This window comes from Caretta caretta, chromosome 4, assembly GCF_965140235.1.
Source record: "Caretta caretta isolate rCarCar2 chromosome 4, rCarCar1.hap1, whole genome shotgun sequence".
NCBI lineage: Eukaryota > Metazoa > Chordata > Testudines > Cheloniidae > Caretta > Caretta caretta.
Genome location: NC_134209.1, coordinates 128,787,474 through 128,809,806, shown reverse-complemented (window position 1 = coordinate 128,809,806; position 22,333 = coordinate 128,787,474). Strand labels below are relative to the sequence as shown.

At 40.3% G+C, this 22,333-nt stretch overlaps 1 protein-coding gene across 6 annotated transcripts in view; it reads left to right on the top strand.

Moving 5' to 3' along the window:
* Positions 1-22,333, top strand: part of PPP2R2C (protein phosphatase 2 regulatory subunit Bgamma) — a 303,929-nt gene that overhangs the window by 55,155 nt on the left and 226,441 nt on the right. For 2 of the 6 annotated variants that reach the window (XM_048848925.2, XM_048848929.2), the window contains exon 1: positions 11,676-12,220. The exons of 3 other annotated variants lie outside the window; for them this stretch is intronic. In XM_048848925.2, coding sequence (XP_048704882.1) covers positions 12,151-12,220 — 70 coding nt within the window. In that variant the 5' untranslated portion in view covers positions 11,676-12,150. Of the gene's footprint in view, positions 1-11,674; positions 12,221-22,333 lie in introns of those variants that run through there. One more of the 6 variants, XM_048848926.2, reaches the window with a different exon arrangement.

Genomic DNA, 22,333 nt, shown 5'->3' with positions numbered 1-22,333 from the left:
CTAGATAGCATGTTTTGTTCTGTTTGTAACCACACCTGTCTCATCGATTCTTGCTTAGTATCATTTAAATATCTGTTCTTTATTCATAAATTCTTGTTGTATTAAAAAAAATCTCAGTGCTCTGTATTAACAGTATTAATTATAGGCCTGTTAGTTTGACATCTGTAGTATGCAAGGTCTTGGAAAAAATTTTGAAGGAGAAGGTAGTTAAGGACATTGAAGTCAATGGTAAATGGGACAAAATACAACATGGTTTTACAAAAGGTAGATCGTGCCAAACCAACCTGATCTCCTTCTTTGAGAGAGTAACAGATTTTTTAGATAAAGGAAACGCAGTGGATCTAATTTACTTAGATTTTAGTAAGGCGTTTGATACTGTGCCACATGGGGAATTATTAGTTAAATTGGATAAGATGGGCATCAATAGGAAAATTGAAAGGTGGATAGGGAATTGGTTAAAGGGGAGACTACAACGGGTCCTACTGAAAGGTGAACTGTCAAGTTGGAGGGAGGTTACCAGTGGAGTTCCTCAAGGATCAGTTTTGGGACCAATCTTATTTAATCTTTTTATTACTGACCTGGGCACAAAAAGTGGGAATGTGCTAATAAAGTTTGCAGATGATACAAAGCTGGGAGGTATTGCTAATTTAGAGAAGGACAGGGATACCCTACAGGAGGATCTGGATGACCTTGTAAACTGGAGTAATAGGAATAGGATGAAATTTAATAGTGAGAAGTGTAAGGTCATGCATTTAGGGATTAATAACAAGAATTTTAGTTATAAGCTAGGGACGCATCAGCTAGAAGTAACGGAGGAGGAAAAGGACCTTGGAGTATTGGTTGATCATAGGATGACTATGAGCTGCCAATGTGATATGGCTGTGAAAAAAGCTAATGTCATCTTGGGATGCATCAGGAGAGGTATTTCCAGTAGGGATAAGGAGGTTTTAGTACCATTATATAAGGCACTGGTGAGACCTCACCTGGAATACTGTGTGCAGTTCTGGTCTCCCATGTTTAAGAAGGATGAATTCAAACTGGAACAGGTACAGAGAAGGGCTACTGGGATGATCCGAGGAATGGAAAACTTGCCTTATGAAAGGAGACTCAGGGAGCTTGGCTTGTTTAGCCTAACTAAAAGAAGGTTGAGGGGAGATATGATTGCTCTCTATAAATATATCAGAGGGATAAATACCAGAGAGGGAGAGGAATTATTTAAACTCAGTACCAATGTGGACACAAGAACAAATGGATATAAACTGGCCACTAGGAAATTTAGATTAGAAATTAGACGAAGGTTTCTAACCATCAGAGGAGTGAAGTTTTGGAATAGCCTTCCGAGGGAAGTAGTGGGGGCAAAAGATCTATCTTGCTTTAAGATTAAACTCGATAAGTTTATGGAGGAGATGGTATGATGGGATAACATGGTTTTGGTAATTAAATATTCATGGTAAATAGGCCCAATGGCCTGTGATGGGTTTTTAGATGGGGTAAGATCCAAGTTACCGGGAAAGAATTTTCTGTAGTATCTGGCTGATGAATCTTGCCCATATGCTCAGGGTTTAGCTGATCGCCATATTTGGGGTCGGGAAGGAATTTTCCTCCAGGGCAGATTGGAAGGCCCTGGAGGTTTTTCGCCTTCCTCTGTAGCATGGGGCACGGGTCACTTGCTGGAGGATTCTCTGCTCCTTGAGGTCTTCAAACTACAATTTGAGGACTTCAATAGCACAGATATAGGTGTGAGGTCTTTTTTAGGAGTGGTGGGTGAAATTCTGTGGCCTGCATTGTGCAGGAGGTCAGACTAGATGATCATAATGGTCCCTTCTGGCCTAAATATCTATGAATCTATGAAACAGTGGAGGGTGAGTACGCAGCTAACCTAACAGGGTGGGGTGTTCACTGTCTCTTTGGAGGCAGCAAACTTAATCACTTCCGTGGGTGTCTAGTGAGAGGGACTAGACACCACAGAGAGACGTCTCCGGGGAGCTCAGGAATTGGGGTTTACTGATTGCTACCTGCAAGGCAAGGTTTAGACAGGCAGAGTCTTGAAGAGCTTGCTGGCTAGGCTGACAAGCTGGTGTGTCAGTTCTCTGACACACAGAGTAGCAGCAGCAAAGTTCACTCCCGCTGAAGCAGAGCGGTAACACAGTAGCTCACAGTTCTGGGCAGTTCTGCTCAGTCCTGAGCAGATATCACACTCACACTCCATCGTTAAGGCTGTCATCCTCTCCATAACTCCTATTTTTGATGTAAATTGTCTTTTTCCTGTAGAGCAGCATGTGATTTTTGAAAAAGCATTTTATTAACCCAAAGAGCTGTTGCAATTCCTGGCAACCTTAGAGAAAGGTACAGTAGTTGTCCCTATCCTCCAATAGTCAGGAGCCCCTGCATGGGCTGAGGGAAAGAAAATTCCTTCTGTCCTCCAGTGGCCCGAGGGAGGCAGGGGGTAGTGTTGCACCAGCTAGTTAGAGATTGATATGGAAGATGGAACTTTTTGAGCAGGCTCCAGGGACAGCAGCTTGGGAGGAGCTCCAGGACTCTCCCCCTTACTTCGTAGAAAGGGGTAGGGAGAGAGAGTTGTCTTACCAGGACCTTGCCTCGGCACTTGGCTCCTTATTTTTCATATCTACCTTTGGCTATTATTGTTGCAATTATTATCACTGTCATTTATTTGTTTGTATTTCGTAGGATGCAGAGGCCCCAACTTAGATCAGGGCCTCCTTGCACTAGATGCTTTACTGGCTCCACCAGTTTTTCTCCTTTATTTCTTTCCATCAGCTTCAAAAGCTTTGTATTGCATCTCTCCAGGTGAAGGGTGGATATGGGTCCTGCTGTATACTACCAAAGCCATTCTGAGAATTGCCCAGTGGGGCTTACTTGTGAATATGTAGTGTGCCCTCTTTTTTCGTGCTGAGCATGTTCTCTTCGTACTCCTGCTAGTCCAGGGAGCAAAAAAATGAGCTTGGAGTCTGAACTCTGATCCCTTGTGTTCCACTACTGCTAGATTGCTGGGTTGGCACTAGCAGTGGATTTTGAACTGTAGGGGTAGGTGAAGATACAACCACAGTACAATGTAGTGCACTAAGAATCCTTATGAAATGTTTCGTGGGGAAAAAATATAGTGAGGATGCTGAGGAAGACTTGTTTCCACAGTCTAAATTACTTGATAATGTTTAATTGTTTGCTTTCTGAAATCCTCAGAGGCTGAGAGGAATTAGTTTTGTTACCATTTCTTTCTCTGGAGTATCTGGGCTAAGTGTAGATTATTGTGATTTTCTATTTGTCATTAATGTAAATATGATCAATAATTTGTTGATAGCATTTTTCAGGTTGAAGCCATGTTGATAGCATGAGAAGAACATCTTTAATTTTTCTGTGAGGATTTCCAACTGTACCTGTTAAGTTTCCCCAGCTTGTTGGGCTATACAGCAATGTCTTTTGTTTTAGACATTCCTGATACTCCAACTGAATGAAAGAGCAAAAGCAGGCTGTATAATGAAGCATGACAAAGTCTGGAGTTTGCAGTTGCTAATTAGAAACACCATGGAGAAATAATACTGACAGACAAATTATCATTTTCTCCATTTCAGGGTCATAGTCAACTTATTTCTCATTGCTGACCTCCTTTTTTTTTTTTATGGTCCCCAAGTCATTTATACTTGGACACATTTTGAGCAGTCATTAATTGTTTTTCTTTTAAGGCTAACCTATTAAAGAAAAAAAAAGGAGAAATGGCATGACAGTACTGTATGTTATAAGGATGGCTATAATTTTTACCACCAGTATCTGCACACCAAAGGCAATTCCACAAGAAAATAAAGAACCATTTGCAAGTATGTGATACTTTGTGGTGGTCTTAATTTATAGTAACTCTGTTTTAGGCATTTGTGACACATCCATCATAGTAGCAAAACTATTAGGTCAATTCTTCTCCCAGATACAGACCATCTAATGCAAAGTTATTGAGGACTTCAGAATAAGTGATACAAGAGAGAAGCATTTATTATCACTTTTTGCTTCAATTACCTTTATGATAAATTCAGATGTAGGAGTAAAGTGAACATAGGGATTTCCACAGCAAGACCCTGAAGAAGTCCGCTCTACAAAAAGTTGAGTGAGACTGGAGGCAAAATTGGAGAGTAGCTGTTTCTCACAGTATAATCCCCTGCTGCTTTACGCATTTAAATCAGAGATGCAGTCACTGAACTCCAGAAGAACTGAATAGGGCAATATGTGACTGTACAGTACAATATAATTTATCTGAATTTATTCAGGACAAAAAAAATCTGAATAAATAACAAAATAAATTCAGGACAAAATAAAAATCTGTTGGCCTAATTGGGGGAGTTATCTGGTAAGTAATTTACATCCCACTACATAAGCTAGATGTGGATAAAGGGAAAGAGTATCTTGTTCTTAAATATCCTAGTTAAATCTGGAATAAGTATAAATTAAAAGGATTTGGGTAAATATTTTTACTGTGTTTTTGCAACTGGCTCTAATTGTATATTTTGCCCTATTTTGTTACAAGATGTGAAGAAAAACTGGTGCATTGACGCTGATGCATTTTACAATTGTTTAGTATATCAGTAAAGGGCTACTGTGATGAGCACTGTATAAAATCCTATAGGGATGGATAAATATTTGACGAATTAAGATACTTAGAAATGTTCTGCTTTTGTTATAATTTGCATAGCTTCCAGATAAATATTTTTATTCAACAAGTTGCTTTGCACAACTCATTCTTCGTAACGTGTTGATGAACAGATGTGTGGCTAAATCCCATTGAACTTTGAAAATTTGAAGGGAACTTTATGCCTCTGTCTTGTAAATTTAACCAATGTGTTCAAATAGAAGAAATGATTTGTATGTCTGTGAAAAGATTGTCAGCCCAAAGAGACTATTTAGGATCCAGATGCTCTTTCCTTTGGCTGAAATCAAAGTTTAATTGCTCTAACGATGATCAGATTGGGAAATTTGGAGTCATCTAGTGAAATGGAACTTGGGAAACAGATGATGCATTATTTCAAATGTTTGGAGTTTAAGACTTTCAGAGCCATATCCTGAGATCAGTTTCTAACAAAACTCCTGTTCACTTCCATGGGTCTTCTGTGTACGTGGCTTTGTAGTAATATATGGCCCTCAGTAAACAATAGTACGTTAGAAAATCTCTACAAGAAAGAGCCTGTGTATATTCAGGGCCATACTTGAACCCTAAGCCTGGCTCTCTCCCAATCTTTGCTTCCTTCATTCTTGCTCTCACACTGCTGGGCGTCTCTGGTGGAAATCCCATGATCAGGCTGACTTCCTGCACTACAAATTCATTCTCCCCTTCTTCAGTTCTTTCCTCTTCCTAACTAAACACTTTACTTCTGCAACCCAATTGAATCCTATATTCTCAGTCCCTGCTGCCTTTGCAGCATGTTTGACTCACCCCTCAAGCTCTCCCCATCTCTCTGCACAGGATCTTGCTGATTTGTTCCAAGAGAAAATTGACAAAATACAACATGACCTTGATCCTCCACTCAGCTTGCCTTCCCTTCTCTTCCAATAGCTTTCTCCTCCTCCTCCCCTGTCATAGTTGCAGAGGTTTCTCCTTTGTTCCCCTTCTCTGTCCCCTTCACTTGCCCCAGTGATCCCATTCCACCCAACAAAATCTAGGGGTTGGAAGTTGAAGCTAAACAAATTCAGCCTGGAAATAAGGTGTATATTTTCAGCAGTGAGGGTAATTAACTACTGGAACAATTTACCAAGGACTGTGGTGGATTCTCCATCACTGGCAATATCTAAATCAAGGCTAGATGTTTTTCTAAAAGATATGCTCTAGTTCAAACAACAATTGTTTTTGGGGAAGTTCTATGGTCTGTTTATTCAGGATGTTAGACTAGTCACACTAGTTTCTTATTGTCTTGGAATCTGTGAATGAATCTATTGCATCAAACACAAGTTACCTGCATTCACCTTCTAGGCTCCTCACAGCCTATCTCCATCCTACTTGTCATTTATCATTCTCTATCAAGACGGTTGATTCCTGCCTCCAGTTGGACCATGATGCCATCCTCTATCACCCATTTATTATATTTTCAAACAAGCACTTCGTGTTTTCTCCTATGTTGTCCCTCACATTTGGGAGGAGCTCCTCATAAACATCCACAAAGCTACCTCAATATCCTCCTTCAGAACCCTCCTTTGCCTACAAAACAACTTGACAACAATTAGGATGCTGGTATGCTGAGATGACTGCCTTTCATACTGACCAATATTGTCTCACTGTTTCCTTGTGTTCCCCACCTGTCTGTCTAGTGTAGCTTTTTTTAGATTGTAAGCTTTTTGGGGAAGGGACCATCATTTTTGTTTTGTGTTTATACAGTGCCTAGCACAATGAGGTTCTGGTCATGACTAGGGCTTGTTGGAAAAGTCCATGCAAGGTGCTACAGTAATACAAATAGTAATAATATGCATACCTTTTTTATTCATGCCTGCCCACCAGAAATTGTTTGTTTGTCAAATATTTTATGTCCAGTTCAAATACAGACTATCAATGGGCTTTTGTCCCATTTTAAATTGTTCAGCTGTTTAGCAGCAAACTTCTGTTGTATCACACATTTGACAGGGACTACCAATTTAGGCCAGAATTCTGCTGTTTCCTCACATGAATGGACTCTCTGAAGTCAATGGGAGTACTCATGTTTGTAAGGTAAAAAAGGATCTGGCTCATAATCTTGAGGAAAATAGGTGTGATACTATTTTATAGGACCAAGGTACAGTTCTGTGACAAATTGAGATCTTTTATGTTACACCATTGTTCCTTATGAGACTGGTAGCTAAAAACTGTGAAAAATGGGTTAAGCTTTAACTGACCAAGATATAATGCCTGCACACCACTCAAATTCCAGCGGTGAGGAGAAAAATAAGTTATTTCAGGACCAGAGCCATTATCAGTATAGGTTACAGACACAAATCCCAAAGAATGGAAAGACCTTTAATCTAATTGAAATACATCTGGTGCACAAAGGCAGAAACCCGCTCTGATATACTAATGTGGAAATTTTAAAACTCACCTACGGGTGCCAGATGAGAGTGGTAGTCAACTCTCACCTGAGAGGACAGGCAGAAAAGGTTTAAATGGAACAGCACTTGCTCTTCTTTCTCAAGCTGTAGAAGCCAGGACCACCTGAGTTACAGAACCAGAGGGAGATATGAAGACAATGGTCTGTGAGCTTTTTAATAAGAATTTTTATCCATTTGTTATGACTAAAATTATTTTTGAAATGTGAAAAATAAATAGCTAGTTTTCAGTAATGCATTTTCTTTATAATTCATTTGTATTTTCCATGTTTGTTTTCTGTATGTTCCTGGGCATAGTGGATATAAATCCTTTGTCCTTTATTTCCTTTATGTCCTCAGGTGTCTATTTTGAGCAATGATTTGTTTGCTTCTGGTTAATTGGATAAACAGGAAAGTGTATGAATATTATATATCTAGGGTAAAGTTCTAGCCCCATAAAAGTCAATGGCAAACATCTCATTGACTTCCACGTGCCAGAATTAGGAGCCAAGTGTCTAAAGATGATGGTGAGAAGGCCCTCTTGGGTTAAGTTATACAAACTGGGGGAGTATGAATAATTTGAAGTATAACCTTCAATGTCCATTTAAAAATTACTTATTGCACCATAAAAGCAATGAGATGGACATGAGCTCACAAGGTGAAATCCTGGCACCAATGAAGGTAAACTAATGTGGGGGAAATATTTCAGCTCTCTCAGATTGATTAGGAGTATTTTATACAAAACAAATGTCATTAGTTGCAGAGTCTACTTTCTTAATTTAATGGAATGCTAGGTATAATTTCCATTTTGTTATATTTATAGGATCTGACAGTACTCTATGAACTGTAGCTAATATTGTCATCAATATTTATGATATACTAGTTTCCTACAAATATAGAAAAATCAAAATTGCAACTTGATCTATATACTGAAATTAGATGATATATTTCATAGTAATTGTGCTTCTCATTTTTAAAGTCTTGCAAAGAATAAACTAGCAACACACCTGTGGGAGTTGGGTAGAAAGCAGCACTATAATTTAATAGATAAAGAAATAAAGGAAGAGAGATGAAGTGACCTGACTCGAGTGACAGCAGGAGACAGTGTTAGAGCAGAGGTTCTCAAATTGGAAGTGGGGGTGGGTGGCCCTCCTGGGAGGTGGGTGCAGAATGTATTCGGCAGAGTGGGGTGCATGTAGTGTGCACACATTTAATTGTAAGCATGGACCACAATCGCAGTTTTGCTTTTACTCTTATTACAATAGATAATTGGCTCATTTGGGCAACAAAAAAAAACACCACCTCAAGTGAAAAAACAAAAGCCAAAACTGATTCAAGTAAAGCACCACTGTCACTTATATCATTATATGTACGTACGTGTGTGGGTGTATGTGTTAGTAGGTGTAGGGGGGGCATAGGGTATAAACTACTACAGATAGAAAGAAGGGGGGGGCGATCAAATAAGTTTTAGAACCACTGTATTAGAGGGATTAGAATTTGCTTGTTGTTACTTGTATTTTCTTGTATTGTTCTATCTTAGATAGTTGTATAGACCCCATTACTGTAATATCTGATCTCTCTTTAATGGGAAAGGGTAGGAAAGTACTATTATTTCCATTTTACAGATGGACAACTGAGTTACTGAGAAACCAAGTGACTTGCCCAAGGTGAAACAGGGAGTCTAGCCGAGCAGGGAATCATTTCTCAAATCCTGGGTTAGAACCCTAACTGCTCGACTTTCCATCCTTGCTGATGTGTTAGGCACTGTACGAGAACCTAGCAGGAGACTCAGATCACTTGAGTTCCTGTCCAGTGCTTCAACTACAAGACGACCCTTTTCTGGGGCAGACAGAAAGGTGTATATTTTATTTCTGTGCATTTTTGCAGTTCAAGGTAATTGCTAGAATGTCTGGAGACTAGATTAGAATTGTTGTCTTTGCAAGTTGGCAGTGCGGCCTGCATCATTTGTGATGTCATGCCTCAATGTGCCGTGTCAGAAGTCAGTATTTCTGTTAATGTTGTGGTTTTAAGTGACGTGTTAAATGCAGAAACAGCATTCCTGGAATGGCCTCTTTGAGGGTCAGTATGTGTGGTAAATACAGGAAAAACAGTCTTGTGATGGGGTAGTCTGCCATCGAGAGGTCAGCCCATCCTCGCCACATGGCTTGGCCCTTTTAAGGGTTTGGAATGTCCTAATAGACACACATAGTGACCTAAGAGTCCTGTGAATGAATGCTGATTAGGGAAGGAGTCTGGAGACTGTGCCTTTAAGGGCCTGATACCTTGCAGAGGAGGCAGTGGAAGGCTCTCCTGTGACCAAACCAACTGGGAAAGAGTTGGGAGAAGGGGAGCGGCATAAAAGCTGCCTCCTACCTCACAGTGACTGGATACTGACGGGGAAGGCAGGCTTGCTGAGCTCTCCAGATTGAAAGGCTATTGGAGAGGGTGTTCAGTGGAAGGGAGCTGGCGACAACTGACTAAGCTAAGGCAAGAGGCCTGAGATACCTCAGTCCCAGAGAGAGAGGGCTTAGGGGAACTGCTGTTTGAAGGAGAGAGATCCTGACTGTCTTAAGGCAACAGGCAGAGAGCTGCTAACAGTATGATCCAGCTGCCACAGGGAAGAGCTGAGACTGGCTTTTAGAAAACGCTTCTGTAGTTGGTCCCAGGAGAAGCTGTGAGGAACTGCAAAGTCAGAATGGGGTCAGCAGTCTGTAGATCTTGTGGAGATACCAATGAGCGAGGTAAACGTAGGAGCAGCCCTGGGAAAATGCTGGAGGGATTGAAGGAATGGTGCTTAGCTGCCTAAACAGGGTCCCTGGGCTGGAACCCAGAGGGGAAGGTGAGCCTGGGTTCCCCTATCTTTCCCCCGGGCCAAAAAGAGAAACATGCATGTCAAGAGTAAAAGAAGCCAAGAACGGCAAGTGCCTGATAGAGGCCGGGTGATGGACTTGAAAGACATTAGATTTTGAGTTTCCTATTTCTGGACTTTTCTGTTATCCCTGGAGGGGAAATGGACTGAGCAGTGACTTGGCCGGGGGGCTAGGCCGAGCACCTTGGCAGACCATTGTGGCACCAGAACAACTACATGGGGCACAAGACATGAAGAAGCCCTGCAACACTTCACCCAGGCATGCAGCAGTGCTATAAAGGTAGGAGGCATGATGACAAGTTTATCCAGTCATTGGTGGTAACTTTAAAACACAAGCAGCAAATATCTCCATATCTACTTGAAGCACTGTTCTTCTACCTGAAATTTGAAGGCACAATGTTGGCTCTGCAATGCTGATTATAACATGAGGTTGTGCTGTACTTGTGTTTAATCAATGATAAGGTGAAGTATCTGTCTTCATTTCATTTACTCAGTGCTGAAATCTATAGAACCCTATGGTTAATATTATCTATCCTAGTGATTCTAAACAGTGGCTTATATAGCACTAGTCTTTCTGCTTACTTATATGGCCCCTATCACAGTGTTGTCAGAGGCCCTCAAAGACTCTTAATGAATTTATCCTGAACAACTGTCCTGTTAGTTACAAAAGAAGAGCTGAGATGCAGAGACCTTACCATGATTTGCCCAAGGTCACACAGGAAGTCTGTGGCAGTTCTGAGAACTGAACTCAGATTTCTTTTAAGTCGAATGGCTAAACCACAAGACTGTCTTTCTGCCGTAATAATACTTCAGGCTTTTGTGACTGGTATTCCCTCCTTCCTCTTTCTAAACTAGTAGTGGACCCTTAATCGGATCTGTATATGTCAATCCACAGTGATGCTAGCACTGCTTCAAATATTAGTCTTTTAAAACAAGCACCTAGTTAGTACATCTAAGATCTTGGTCTGGTTAACTGGTAAGATTGCCCAAAAGTTTGAGGAACATGGCTGGTCTACTCACATAAGAGTTCAGTAACATGAATCTCTGTAACTGCACTTGTTTAAAAGGCTTTGGCAAAAGGATGTTTATTTTACATTGCAAATGAATGATATTTCAGTGACATTTCTTTCCTTCTGAAGAGGCTCATTCCCGTCATTCCTTTCTCTGGGTGAGGGAAAAATACAGTGAGTGCGAACAGAAGCACTAAGGAACTCTCCATATGTGTAATCTGCAAGCATAGCCTGTATCTACCTCCCCCTACCTGTACTATCAAGTTGCTAAGAAACCTGCGATTGTTTTCTGTTCCTTTTTGCTTTTTATTCTTTCATACATTATAATTTGCCTTTTAGTACAGAACTGTGGCACGTAAACTCTGTATTGGGTTTATTTCACCTCGTATTTTCCTTAGATTTCCTAATCTTTTAACAATTAATTTTTCATAGGCAGCTTTTGGCAGTTCACTGGTGTTTATACACACTGACACTGAATGATGGTTGCTTTTGCTGATTATGATAGTATTGACCAGTACCAAATTGTACCTTCATGCTAGCGTGGAATATGTGTCAATGCAAACCTATTTAAGCAGCCTGAAGTTCCCTTCCCCCCTATTTAAATTTTTCATTGCCCATTCACCAGCAGAAGAGCTAAAATAATTACCTGCAGTCTCATTTTTCACTTTACTACATGCAGATGTTGTGTGGTTGGGTAGTGAGAAGCTGACTGGGAGGGGCCTGCTCTGATGCAGCATAGGCATATGACAGCAGTAGCAGCAACAGCAATCACAGAGCTTCATCGGGTAGCCTTTGCTGCAGTACGCTGATTACCACTTTCTTAGCATCCGGCAAGATTCCACAGCAGCAAGCACTTGGAGCAGACTCTGCATGGGAGCTTGTTTAAGGAGTACGTGACTAAAGAATTGGGTTATTCTTTCGCTGCAGGAGAAGTGCCTGTAGTTTCTCCACACAGACCCCCTCCTGGGTTTTTTGCATTCTTAATTTATTGGAGCTTTTGTCCCCCTTTCTATTATTAATTATTATTATTATTTTTTATTACTTATTTATTTATTCATCCCCCAAATCTGTGCTGCATCACTAGCTCTCATTATGCTGTGCTCAGTAGCCCAGTCTGTTCTCCGCCTCTGCTAGGCAGTGGCAGCATGGATGGTGCTCTTGTGACGACCTCTGCTGATTCTATCAGTCCACTGCGGATAGGCATGCTGAGTAATCCTGCTGTAAATGGGCGAGGACACGGACACACGAAAAATTAACCACAGCTTTCTTCGAGACCACAACTATGTGACTGAAGGTAACATAAATGTTGTCATGATTCTCTTCGTCTGCTCTTGACTGTCTGTGTTTTCCAAGCAAAGAATGCACTGCATGTTTGGATATGTGTTTTAAAAAATTCTCTGGAGTAGATGCTGCAGAATCAGTTTGGATTTGTTAAACCCAAAGGGTATTCTGTCATGCTAGCACAATATACTGAACTACATGGATTAGAGAGGATGTTACGCTATGATCAATCTGCGCTAGTGAAGTATGCAGCACCTAGCATTGCATGCCTAGTAGATGCACTGGAAAAGATCAGACACAAGTGATTGTTTAAAAAAAAAAAAAAGACTTGTTAGCTCAAAACTCAAAAATAATCGTAATATTAACTGTATTGGTGATTTATTGAAGGATGTGCATCTAATTTTGACAGTTGTATCAGAACATCACAGAAATTGCTGTGTTTGTTTCCTTGAGAACAGTATAAATCTAGAAGCAATTATGTATACATCATCTTCGGAATACTAGTGGCTTCCTCTCAGCCTCTATGTACGTGCAAAGGATTAGAGGAAAAGAGAGAACTGCAGTTTGAGTCTTTCAATGGCTGGTAGCTTGTTACATAAAAGAGGATGCATCTGCAGGTGACAGATATTTTACACTGAGAGCCAACTTACCTTCCAGCCAGGTACATAGCTTGGGTCATGATACTGCACAGCTTCATATTTCATTGCTGAAAAGTTGGTGGTAAAAATAGGCCATTGTGAGATTGCTTGAACAGAGGAAATGTATGGTTATTTGTAATCATGGACTTCTAAATATGTATTTGTGTGTTTAGTTTTCACAGTGTTTTGCAGCAATAACAGCAGTATTGTAAGTGCAGTCTTGTGTAATAGGAGTATATTTAACATCATGTTCAATCAATACCACTTGAGATTGAATCTCCAGGTTGTGTCGTCATTTGATCAGTGTTCAGTCATCTAATGCAGTCATGTTGCATCCTGAATGTGATCAGCTGAGAATAGCTTGATTATTTGTGATTTGCATTTTTTTTTTCAGGATGCAGAGCACAGCAGGATTATTTATCTGCACTAGAAATACAAGGCAGATTTTCAAAGAAAAAATAACAAAACGCTGTGCTTGTTCTCTCTAAGCAATACCATTGGCCAGTATAATCATTTGGTAATCTTGCCTGTAGGGTATTTCTTGCTTTTTGGTTCATGTTTTTTTTAAATTCTTCCTTGTTTTTTTTGGATCATGTTTTGCTGTTTGTAAGGTGCTTTATGATTACTTTTTTTTTTTTTTTTAACTCTTGAGCTGTGATTAGTTAAAATAACATTTGACAAAACTTTCTCTCTTAAATGTATACTAGAATTACAAAGATGTACAGCATGACTTCTGCAGTGAATTACATGTTGAGGTTTTAATGCATGTTTGGTGCAATTGTGGGCCTTTGTTGGGATGAAGACTGCAAGAAGACAGGGTACATTTTGATATGTTTAATAGTTTTGGTAACTTTAGGGAAACAATCCCTTTGGATTTTGTAAATAACGTTTTGTAAAATATGTTTGTGTGTTGCAATATGTGGATTTTTAAAAACAAATGATCATATTTAGTCAGCATTGCTGTGTACAATAAGGCTGTGGCTCACTTTTTAGCTTCAGTTGATATTCAGAGCCGAAGGTAGTAATTCATAGATTCATAGAAGGTTAGGGTTGGAAGGGACCTCAGGAGGTCATCTAGTCCAACCCCCTGCTTGAAGCAGGACCAATCCCCAGTTTTTGCCCCAGATCCCTAAATGGCCCCCTCAAGTATTGAACTCACAACCCTGGGTTTAGCAGGCCAATGCTCAAACCACTGAGCTATCCCTCCTGCTCTTCCATGATTATTACGTGTGGACTGACCTGCCTGAATCAGATCAGAACAACCCTCAAACAGGAATGTCAGCTGCAGCTATATTGTCTTTATAACCAGAAATCCGGATGACACATTTGGTGGATTGAACACGAGGAGTTGGTGGCAGAGGAAATCTTGGGTTAGGGAAGTGTTGCTTCAGCAGCTTCCTCTAGTGTAACACATCTCAGGGGAAAAGGCCGAATTAGGAAAAACTGACATACAACTCTTCTCTCCTCCGTTATCTTGTAAACTTCACACCTCGGAGATCACAACACACATTAAAAGACCACACTGATCAGTAGCAGGAAGTAAGGAATAAGCCTTTCTTCTCTGAAATCCACCATGCTCTTGAGGATACCTTCAGTTTTAAAGTCCCATAAAAAGAACCACCAGCAATTCTAATCTTTCACTAATGTGACTTTTGTTAGAACATATACTGGGGTATTAAGAAGTCTTTGTTTCTTTATTCAAAGATTTTGGTCATTGAAATAGCCTCCCAAGATAACATTTCTCCTTCATAAAAGTCCTAGGGGAACAGCAATCACCGCACATTATCCTATCACACTTCAGTATTATGCATAAATTAATTAACACAGAACATTCAGGCACAGAAATAGAATTAGCATTGATTATATTTTGGCATACAATTTTGTTTTGGCGTAAAACAACTCTTGGGTTTTCTTTGATAGGGTGTGAATACAAATTTCCTGTTACCCACCTTCCTCTGCCATGAAACTAGATCAAAGCAGAGGTTTTTTTGATCTGGTTGATTTAAAATAAACAATTCTTGCTTTTTATTCAGAATGTTTTTTAAAATTACCCATTGTTTTGATATATCTGAGTCCACATGTAACTTAATTTATTTTCTCCTGTACTCAGACATTTAAAACTGCTGTAAGAGACTCCCTCAATCTTCACTTCTATGCCTGCCACCCCATACAGCAAACTAAATTCACTTCCAGAAATAAGGCATTTCTGACCTTTTTATTTACTTTTCCCTCTCCTTTCCTTAGGGAAAATAAATCAACAATCAAGAGGACATCTGAAGTCAATTATGGCGTTGTTTCACTTCTCCCCCCTCTGCTCCTCCACCCCCCCACTTCAGTGGATGGATAACAGTACTGATATAAAGTTAAATGACCAAGTGACATCCAAATTCATACCTTATATGAAAACTATGTGCCAAATCTGGCTCATTCTACTCATGCCAGTGAACCAGTTGTTTTCAGTGGTACTATTTGCGTGAGTAAAGCACGCAGGATTTGAGCATATACTTTTGCTACTTTTAATGCCAAGGTCGCTCTTCCAAGCACCATTGTTTATACTTCGTTTATTTACATTGGGGTTATCTGGGCTAATTATGATTTACCTTAATTTTTAGAATTTAGGTTATTTTAAAAACTTCTTGTTTGGCTTGTCAAGGTTCTTCTGGGAAGTAGGTTTTAGCATAACTGTGTCTTGTTTGGACTTGATCCTGCTGTTGTGTTTACAGATTTCCACTTAAGTTAATGGCATTACAAAAGCATTCATTTGGAACATTTTCTCATCTTAGCCCATAAAAATGTTTTACATTTAAGTGAGTTTTTAAAAAAAACAAGAAAAACTCAAATGTCCAGTTGAAACAAAAAATGTATTTTGCAAAGTTTTCATGTGCAAGAGATAGGTTTTAAAAAAAATCTAAAGGTGAATTTCACTGCTGTGTTATATTTTATCAGTACTGTTTCTGCTCTTGCATCCAAACTCCTGGACCTGTGGGAATCATAGGGATGTCATTTGAAGCAGAGAACAGTTTTCCAGTGCTGGGAAAATATGTTGTAAAGATCATGTACGACCTCTACAGCTATAGAACGTTGTTAAAGAGAGTAGGGAAACAAGGAGAAGAGACAGGTTAACATAGGACAGAACAAGGAGGTGAAGAATAGAGGATTAGGTCTATTGTGACACAGACTAAAACAGGGAAGGCAGAAGATGCTGTTTTTCAAGTAAAGAAATGGAGAGATACCAGAAGAGAAGAATGGAAGGAGAATAAATTACATTTGGAAGCTTTTTGGGGAAGAGAAGGTTCTTAACATGGAACCTCAACCATGCCTGGGACCTCTAAGTATAACTGTAATACAAATAATAAAGAGTAATAATAAACTATCAGGAAATGAGCCATAGAAATGAGAAGTAGAAGAGAATATGGCAGGAGTTCTCAACCTTTTTCTTTCTGAGACCCCCGAATATGCTATTAAAAACTCCATGGCCCACCTGTGCCACAACAACTGGTTTTCTGTTTTATAAAAGTCAGGGCTGGTATTAGGGAAATTGCCTGGGGCCCCATGCCACAGGGCCCCCCGTAAAGCTAAGTTGCTCAGGCTTTGGCTTTAGCCCCGGGTGGCAGGGCTCAGGGCCCAAGGCGTTAGCCCCATGCAGTGGGGCTTTGGCTGTCTGCCCTGAGTCCCAGCAAGTCTAATGCTGGTCCTGCTTGGAGGACCCCCTGAAACCTGCTTGCGGCCCCTCAGGGGGCCCCAGATCCCCAGTTGAGAACCACTGGAATATGGTACAGTGCTATCTAGAATGGATCAGAGAAGAATAGAGAGAACAGGAAAAGAATAAGTCTTACTGAGACTTTTCACATGCTTAAAGTTAGTTTGTTTAATAGTCCTAGTAAGGTGAATTCACATTCATAAAGTTAGAGCACCTTTCTGAATTGGGACCTAGATGAGGGGCGGAAAAAACAATCTCTTTTTTGTTTTCCTGGCAGAGAGGATATTTTGGGGGCAAGAGATGAGATGGCTCTCTAGAGCATGTGCACTATATTTCTGGCTGTCCTGTGTTCAGTAGATTAGTACTTGGCAGAAACAGAGAGAAAATTAACAAAAATTCACCACAATGCCTACAAAACTCTATGGTGGGAGAGTGGGGGAGAGAATCCAGGGGAAACAACATCTCCAAGACCCAAGTTTACCAAGAAAATTGATCCTCAGAAAGTTGGTGGAATTGCCAACCCGAAGAGTTTTAAATCTATGTGTCATATCCCCCAAAATCCTGAGATTGGCCTAAAAACCATGATATTTTAAAAAATAAGTTTGGGATTCTTTTAATTTGTCCTCTGGTATTGTTTAACTTTCAGTTTTCACATTTTCAAGGTTTTTCTCTGAAAACACACAGAAAAGTCACTTTCTGCAAACAAGACCTAACAGTGGAGTGTGTGGTCTGCACATTTGTTTATCTGTGCCCCTAATTCAACAGTGGCATTTTCACATTCCACTGTTTCTGTTTGAGATCATTCCTGTTCCTGACAGAAAGGGTCTACATGGAAAGGTTGGCTGTACTGCATTGTTTGCAGAAATGGGGCAGCACTCTTTCCTTAGTTATGGCCCTACAAGTCCAGTTAAAGTCAGCATATCTGCATGGAAATAACTGAGAGGAGAATCTGACCTTTACTATGCACCCATTTATATAACCAAATAATACAGTTCTAGAATTTGTTTCCATTGTTTAGATTTTATTAAAAGGTGGTAGCCATGTTAATGATGTATTAACCTCTTTAAATGCTGTATCTGAAATATGTGAATTATTAATAATGAAGCATAGAATATAGTGGTGAACCATATTTATAACCATTTAAAACAAATGTTTGTTGTGCGGTGTGAAAATGCCATTTTTATGTAAAATGTTGTAACATGTTGGAAACTTTGCAATGGTTTCATGAATATTTTTGGAAGAAAATCAAAGCATGACATACAAAAAACAGGATGTCTGTCTCGTCTAGCCCTTACTTTTAAATAATCAGTATCTATTCCTGTTTAATCCAAGATGGAGGAAATTATCCATCTTCATCTGCCAGGAAGGAATTTATATGTAAGCTTGTTATTAATAACTATCTTCAAACATAAAAGAACTTCCTTATTTGATGAAGGGATGGCGTCCTAGAGAGTCTTCTGCTCATATATGTGTTACAGAGTGTTGTCAGTTGGCTTGTGTGTGTTCTCATTGTACACTGTACCTGCCCTGCAGATAGCTGGCTCAGCAAACCTTGGTAGTACTACACAGAAAGACCACAGACTCGGTTCATTGGCGAAGGTGCTCGGCCAGGTTTATTGCTGACGAAGCACGATGCTAGTATGCTACTACATGTATGCCCACGACAATGGACTCAGCTCAGTCAGCAGTGGGACTTTCTGCTTGCCCCTTGGCTGGACAAAGGTGCCCCTCCTATGATCTCTTGTATACATTGATATAAACAAGTTAGTTATTACGCTCCTGATGTGGTTAGTTACCGTCCCTTATACCCACTGGTTTGAGCAAAACAACTCCATCCATCATTCTGTTCTCCTATCCTTGTCTTTACACGGGGTTGGTGTGTTCCTGAATCATCTCTCAGGACTGTGTTTATGGCATTAGTCTGTGTTGGGATGTACCTGTACTAGTCTTGTAGAATGTGTTTACGTGAATACCCTGTACCTACTACTTCTTAGGAGTGTCCGTGTTTTAACAACGCTAGCTCTACTTTTGCCAAGTTCATGTACTGGACAGTGAATTTGTAAACAAGAGTCTACTTTATGACAGGGCCTGACTTATGGTCATAGCATGGACTGACTTTGCTGACTATGGTTCAGGCCTCAGGTCTTACACGAGGTCCAGTGCTACAGGCTCTCTCCTTCTACTACACAGAGGAGTGTAGGAATTGCTGTACTGGAATCAGAAGCTGTGGTCTATCTTGTCCATTATCCTGCCTTTGAGAGTGGCTAGTACCAATTTAATCAAAGAAAGATACAAAGGAGAGGATAACCTGTCCACAGGGAAAGTTTCCTTGTAACCATCAATGATTAGGGATTGTTTTATGCCCTGAAGATTGAGGATTTATAGACCTTTTTTAAAAAATAAGTTTTGTATTATAACTCTGGATGTTCTTACTAATTCTCATTCATCACTTGTACTCTGTTTTCTCTCCACATCAGAAATGAATAGGGGTGAACCCTGGTCAACCTTGCCTTATCCCAGAACTTCCGGTTATGTTCTTAGATGGTGTGCAGTGGATCCAATCAATCTTTCATCCAGAATTCCAATCAAGTGAATATTTTGGATGGCCCTGAAACATTTTGGGTAGACAGGGTTTATTCCATCCAAGTGGTAGGCTCAGTCCTGTAACCCTTATTCAAAGGATTTGAGGAATGTGGGTATTGGATGCAGGATCTGGCCCAAAGTGAATTGCAGTGTAATAATACTTGTTGCTTATACTGTAGAGTTTACATATTCAAAAAACTGTTAACCTAATTTTCATACCATTTCTGGGAGACACTGAAAAGTGTTGTCAACTCCATTGTTCAGTGGCCTGCTCAAGCCTACAGGGCGAGTTGGCAGCAGAACCAAGGCTAGATTTCCTGACTCTGGATTGGAATTTAGATTTTCCTGACTCCCATTCCATTGCCTTTACTCTAGACCAGAATCCGCAAGATCCCTCAGCATGCATTTGCTGTTGGTTGCTTGAAAGATGGCCTGTTTAACTAAGAACTAGTGTAGCAACTGGCCATTTGATATACACAAGAGAGCATTTTAAAATTCACTGTGTTGTGAAATGTTTGAGGGCTTGGATTGTATTTTTGGAGAAAGTAGTGTCCCTACATACTTAATACTAGGGTGTGTGGGGCGGATGATTCTTCAGTGCTTTCTATCTTCTGTTTTCATTCACACCTGTGAAACATGGGTTTTAAATGCTATTAAATTAGAATGCTGCTACACTTTTTACTTTCATTTTGCAAAGGTGTAACTGACTACACAGGGTGCACAACACTGGAGAATTGGACTCTTTTATATTTAAATTGGACACAGGGTTACATAGTCCATGTCAGACCAGTGGTACACATTTTTTTAGGAAGTGGTAAATGTTCTCCTGTGTACATGAATATGAACTTGTTAGTCTCTCACCCAAATGTGTCCCACAAAGAACAATAAGTATGACACGCTAGAATGACCAAGTTATACCAGTTCCACAATTATGAACCCTACAAAAATGCAAGTGAGGAGCGCAAATTTCCAGTTGCCAGAACTGCCAACAGGTGCCTCAGTGAAAAAAAGATCCCTTGTTTGTTTCAGTAATTTAACTCCCCACCCCCCAATATTTGTTATGAATTCTGAAGTTCAAGAGGTCAACATTGCATGTATAAAATGCATATATAAAATATTGATATATGCAAGCTTTGTAGATTTTCTTCTAATTGAAACTGACAGTTCAAAAGCACTGAATAATGTAAAACTAAAGAACATAGTGCACGTAGAGCAGTTGTCATCGTTCACTGCAGGAGCAGTTTATTCAGCACATGCATCATTATGAAAAGGAAGGCATATCTTGCATTATGTTTTATTTTCCATACAAACCTTAAGTCTTAATATAGTTCAGTAATGTATTATGTACATAAATGGTGAATTTAGAGTAGAATAGCTATGGTCCCTACATGAATTTAAGATGAGAAACACGATAAAATAACACTGAATATTTTATAGTAGAAAAAAAACTGAGTATCTTTACTGCAGTCATAAAAAGATGATAAATCATTACTGCTTACATTGCATTACTGCGTCATTAGTGGTTTCTGGATCCTTGATTTCTCTGCCTCTGCTTAATTTATCCGCTTTAATAAGGATTTGAATAGAGAATTTATTCTAAGCCAAGATGTTATTTACTGATTGATATCAGAGTTGTTTATGGGCAGGGAATTGATAGTGCAGTAGGTGATTCAGCTGTCTCAGGTAATCTGAAAATTACAGTGGAGTTGGTTGCAGAGCCTTCTATTTTTAAATAAGAAAATAGTTTGGCTGAAGTGCAATGTATCGTCCGGCTGTGTTTAATATTTTCCATGATCCAGAATCTGTACTTTGTGGGGATTTGGGTGTGCTTAAGAAATGCTGTGATTCTAAATAGCTTTACGTTAGTGGACGTTTTCTCTACAGTGTTTATCCCATGTTAGTTGTGTAATTCTTGTACAGTAGTGAAGAGCAGGCAAGCCACTTTATGGTATATGTTAAAATAGTGAGAGAATTTTGTTTGGCAGGGTTATTTCTTCTGATAGAGTATTTCCTAGGTTATTTTCTGGATCTTAGATGCAAATAATAAGATGCCATTTTTGGCTACTTTAACTACAGCAAATTCAGTTAATAAAAATGTACATCCAGGGACTGGATATCTTAATGAAATCCTTCAACACAACACATGTGTCATGCAGTTCAGTGGCTTTTGTGAATTATTTATACAACAGAGGTTTTGGATCTGTATTAGGGTTGCCAGGTGTCCGGTTTTCGACCGGAACAACCCGGTCTAAAAGGGACCATGGCTCCATTAAAAGTCAGGTCAGCGGCACACACTCCCTGCCTGCCCTAGCTCCATGCGGCTCCCAGAAGCAGCAGAGTCCTGCACTTAGGATGGAAGAATCCCATGCACTGCTGCAGGTTGGGGACCGACTGGCTATGTGGCAGTTCTGCAGAAAAGGACCTGGAGGTTACAGTGGACGAGAAGCTGGATATGAGTCGTCAGTGTGCCCTTGTTGCCAAGAAGGCTAAAGGCATATTGGACTGGATTAGTAGAAGCATTGCCAGCAGATCGAGGGAAGTGATTATTCCCCTCTATTTGGCACTGGTGAGGCCACGTCTGGAGTACTGGGTCCAGTTTTGGGCCCCCCACTACATAAAGGATGTGGACAAATTGGAGTCCAGAGGAGGGCAACGGAAATAATCAGGGGGCTGGAGCACATGACTTATGAGGAGAGGTTGAAGGAACTGGGCTTATTTAGTCTGCAGAACGGAAGAGTGGGGGGGGATTTGACAGCAGCCTTCAACTACCTGAAGGTGGGGGGCAGTTCCAAAGAGGATTGGAGCTAGGCTGTTCTGTGTGGTGGCAGATGACAGAACAAGGAGCAGTGGTCTCAAATTGCAGTGGGGGAGGTCTAGGTTGGATATTAGGAAAAACTGTTTCACTAGGAGGGTGGTGCAGCACTGGAATGGGTTACCTAGAAAGGTGGTGGAATCTCAATCCTTAGAGGTTTATAAGGCCTGGCTTGACAAAGCCCTGGCTGGGATGATTTAGTTGGGGTTGGTCCTGCTTTGAGCAGGGTGTTGGACTAGATGACCTCCTAAGATCTCTTCCGATTCTAATCTTCTGTGATTCTATGACATGTCCCTGTGGCCCCTAAGCCCTCCTGCTGCCCCCACCCTGAGTGCCAGCTCTGCTGCTCCCATTGGCCAGGAACAGTGGCCAATGGGAGCTGTGGGGGTGGCA